The sequence below is a fragment of the Mandrillus leucophaeus genome, unplaced genomic scaffold, assembly GCF_000951045.1.
Source record: "Mandrillus leucophaeus isolate KB7577 unplaced genomic scaffold, Mleu.le_1.0 Scaffold703, whole genome shotgun sequence".
Lineage (NCBI taxonomy): Eukaryota > Metazoa > Chordata > Mammalia > Primates > Cercopithecidae > Mandrillus > Mandrillus leucophaeus.
The window spans coordinates 62774-65238 of record NW_012107620.1 but is presented as its reverse complement, the minus strand read 5'-3'; the positions used below and the strand labels follow the sequence as shown (position 1 = coordinate 65238).

The window sequence follows — 2465 nt, the reverse complement described above, 5'->3', positions numbered from 1 at the left end:
GGGTCCTCACCTGAGCTCCTGCTGAGTGGCCGTGCTGTCCAGCGTGTCTTCCAGCTCTGTCTTCAGGGCCTCCAGCTCCTCGCCCAGGTCTCGCTTCTGCTTTTCAGCCTTGTTCCTGGCGGCCCGCTCCGAGTCCAGGTCCTCCTGGAGGTCTGAGATGTGGCCCTCCAGCTCCCGGATCTTCTTTAGGGCATTGTTCTTCTGAGCGATTTCATCGTCAAGCCTTTCAGGGACAGACCCACCAGCATGAACCCCCAGCGCCCTTGGTTTCCTGTCTTACAATGTGGCCAAAAATTGTTTTCTGGGACCAAACACTTATGTTGCAGAGACATCAAACACCTTCTATCCATGTCCCCAGGACTGCTGCGTGATATGCCAGACTACCTGAGGTTAACACAGGACCTGAGTGCCGAGGTCTGACATCAAAACAGATTGTATATGTGCATGGGTGTGTGTACGTGTGTATGCACGTGTGTGCATGTGTGTGCAAGAATGCAAAGCATTGGCCCCAGACTGTCAAGGTACCTGGTCACAGTAGGGACTGTGTAGATGCTTTCTGAATGTTGGACAGTTATTCTTCCCTGGCAACTGTCTGTTCTTTCTGCATTTCCTCAGTGACTGAGTACCCACCCCACACACAGCACTTGGCCAGCCACTGCTTACGGGAGATATTCAGACTGGGGCTCTGCATCTGGTGGAGGTGGTGACCACAGATCAAGGTGGGCTGCAAGAAGCACTGTTAAATGGCAGAACGCTGCAGGAGAGGCAAGCACTTTGATTTTACTGTACTTGAATGGGCAGCAACAAGAGAGAAAGTGAAATAGTTGGGTTGGGGTGAGACTGCAGAGGGTGGGTGGGCTCTGAGGGTGAGGCTAAGGAAACTGGCTTTTCCCTAATAAGCCAGTGAAGTTAGGTTTTTGTTTTGTTGTTGTTATTGTTGTTTTGAGACAGGGTCTTGCTCTGTTGCCCAGGCTGGAGTGCAGTGGCATGATCATAGCTCACTTTAGTCTCAACCTCCTGGGCTCAAGCGATCCTCCCAACTCAGCCTCCTGAGTAGCTGGGACTACAGGCACACACTACCATGCCTGGCTCATTTTTTAACTTTTTGTAGAGATGGGGTCTTGCTTTGTTGCCCATGTTGGTCTCAAACTGCTGGCCTCAAGCAGTCCTCCCACCTTGGCTTCCCAAAGTGCTGAGATTACAGGCGTGAGCCTCTGCATCCAGCCAGCAAAGTTTTGTGAGCAGGTTCGTGCCCCAGAGGGATGTTGTCTCTTCATCACCCTAGCACTGTCAATGCAGCACAAGTTGGACGACAAAAGAGCCGGACCAGGGGATCAATCAGAAAGCTCTGAGGCTTAAATCCCAGCTCTGCCTCTTACAAGCAATGACATTGCTCCTGTTCTGTTACCCCTAGGAGGCTCAGCTTCCTCCTCAAAGACACCGGCAGTACACCTGGCCAGGTGTCTGCAAAGGTATTGCTTGAAAAGAACTTAGTACAGAGTGAGCAGGTAAATAATCATTCACAGTGGCTGCTGCAGTATCAGCATTAGTGTAAAGCCAGCTAAGAGCCAGGAAGAGGGAAAAACCAGAGGAAACGGGTGGGGGCACATTTAGAAGGACTGGCAGAATCCGAAGGTCGCTGCTCGCTGTGGGTGAGCAAGAGCAAAGGAGGAGATTGGTGTTCGCAAAAAGGAGGGCCCTTAGAGGGAGGGGCTGGGGAAAGGAAGGTCATTCCCGCCTTAGACATGGGGTGTTTGAGACGCTCATGGAAACTGACTCACTGGGCAATGGAAATTCAGAACTGGGGTCTAGATGAGAAAAGCCTGTATGTCGAAGCGGCGGCAGCAACACCGCAGGAGTAGCTGAGATCAACTGCAAAGAGACTATGTGTTTGCAGGGGAGAGAAGCAAGTCGAAGGTGAGGATCTGGGGGAGTGAACGGGGTCAGGGAGGCTCGTGGGAGGCCTGGCCTGGCCTGGAAAACAAAGTTCATGCCAAGGGCCTGGGGCCACCTTGACCAAGACAGCCACTGCGAATGAGCGGGGGCCCACGGGACACACGGACACACAGCAAATGCCCCTTGCTAGCCCCGCTACCTGGCCAGGGCCGCCTGCAGCTCCTCCTCCTTCTTAGCCAGTTGCATCTTGAGCTCTGCGATCTGTGCCTGGAGGTCAGCGATCTGCTCGTGGTAGTCGCTGGCATCACCCTCCAGCTTCCGTTTCAGCTTCTCCAGCTCCTGCCGGCTCTTCTCTTCCTTCTTTAGCCGCACTGCAAAAACCGAGGTGCTCTTGAGGAGGGGGGGAGCCCGGAAAGATGCCCGGAAATGAGCCTTCCTGCCCAGGCATTTTACACGGAGGAAATTCACATATTCCCCCATCAGTAACCGTCATAGCCATGGCCTGGACCATTATCTCCTGATGAACAGCACCTTTTATCATATCATCATTATTATTATTATTTGAGACA

General features: G+C 52.8%; 1 protein-coding gene across 1 annotated transcript in view; it reads right to left on the bottom strand.

Moving 5' to 3' along the window:
• LOC105528149 (myosin-11-like) overlaps positions 1-2465 on the bottom strand; it is a gene marked incomplete at its 5' end in the record, with an annotated part of 97322 nt that overhangs the window by 36607 nt on the left and 58250 nt on the right. Inside the window, 2 exon segments of the mRNA XM_011964760.1 lie at positions 11-223; positions 2096-2267. Coding sequence (XP_011820150.1) covers positions 11-223; positions 2096-2267 — 385 coding nt within the window.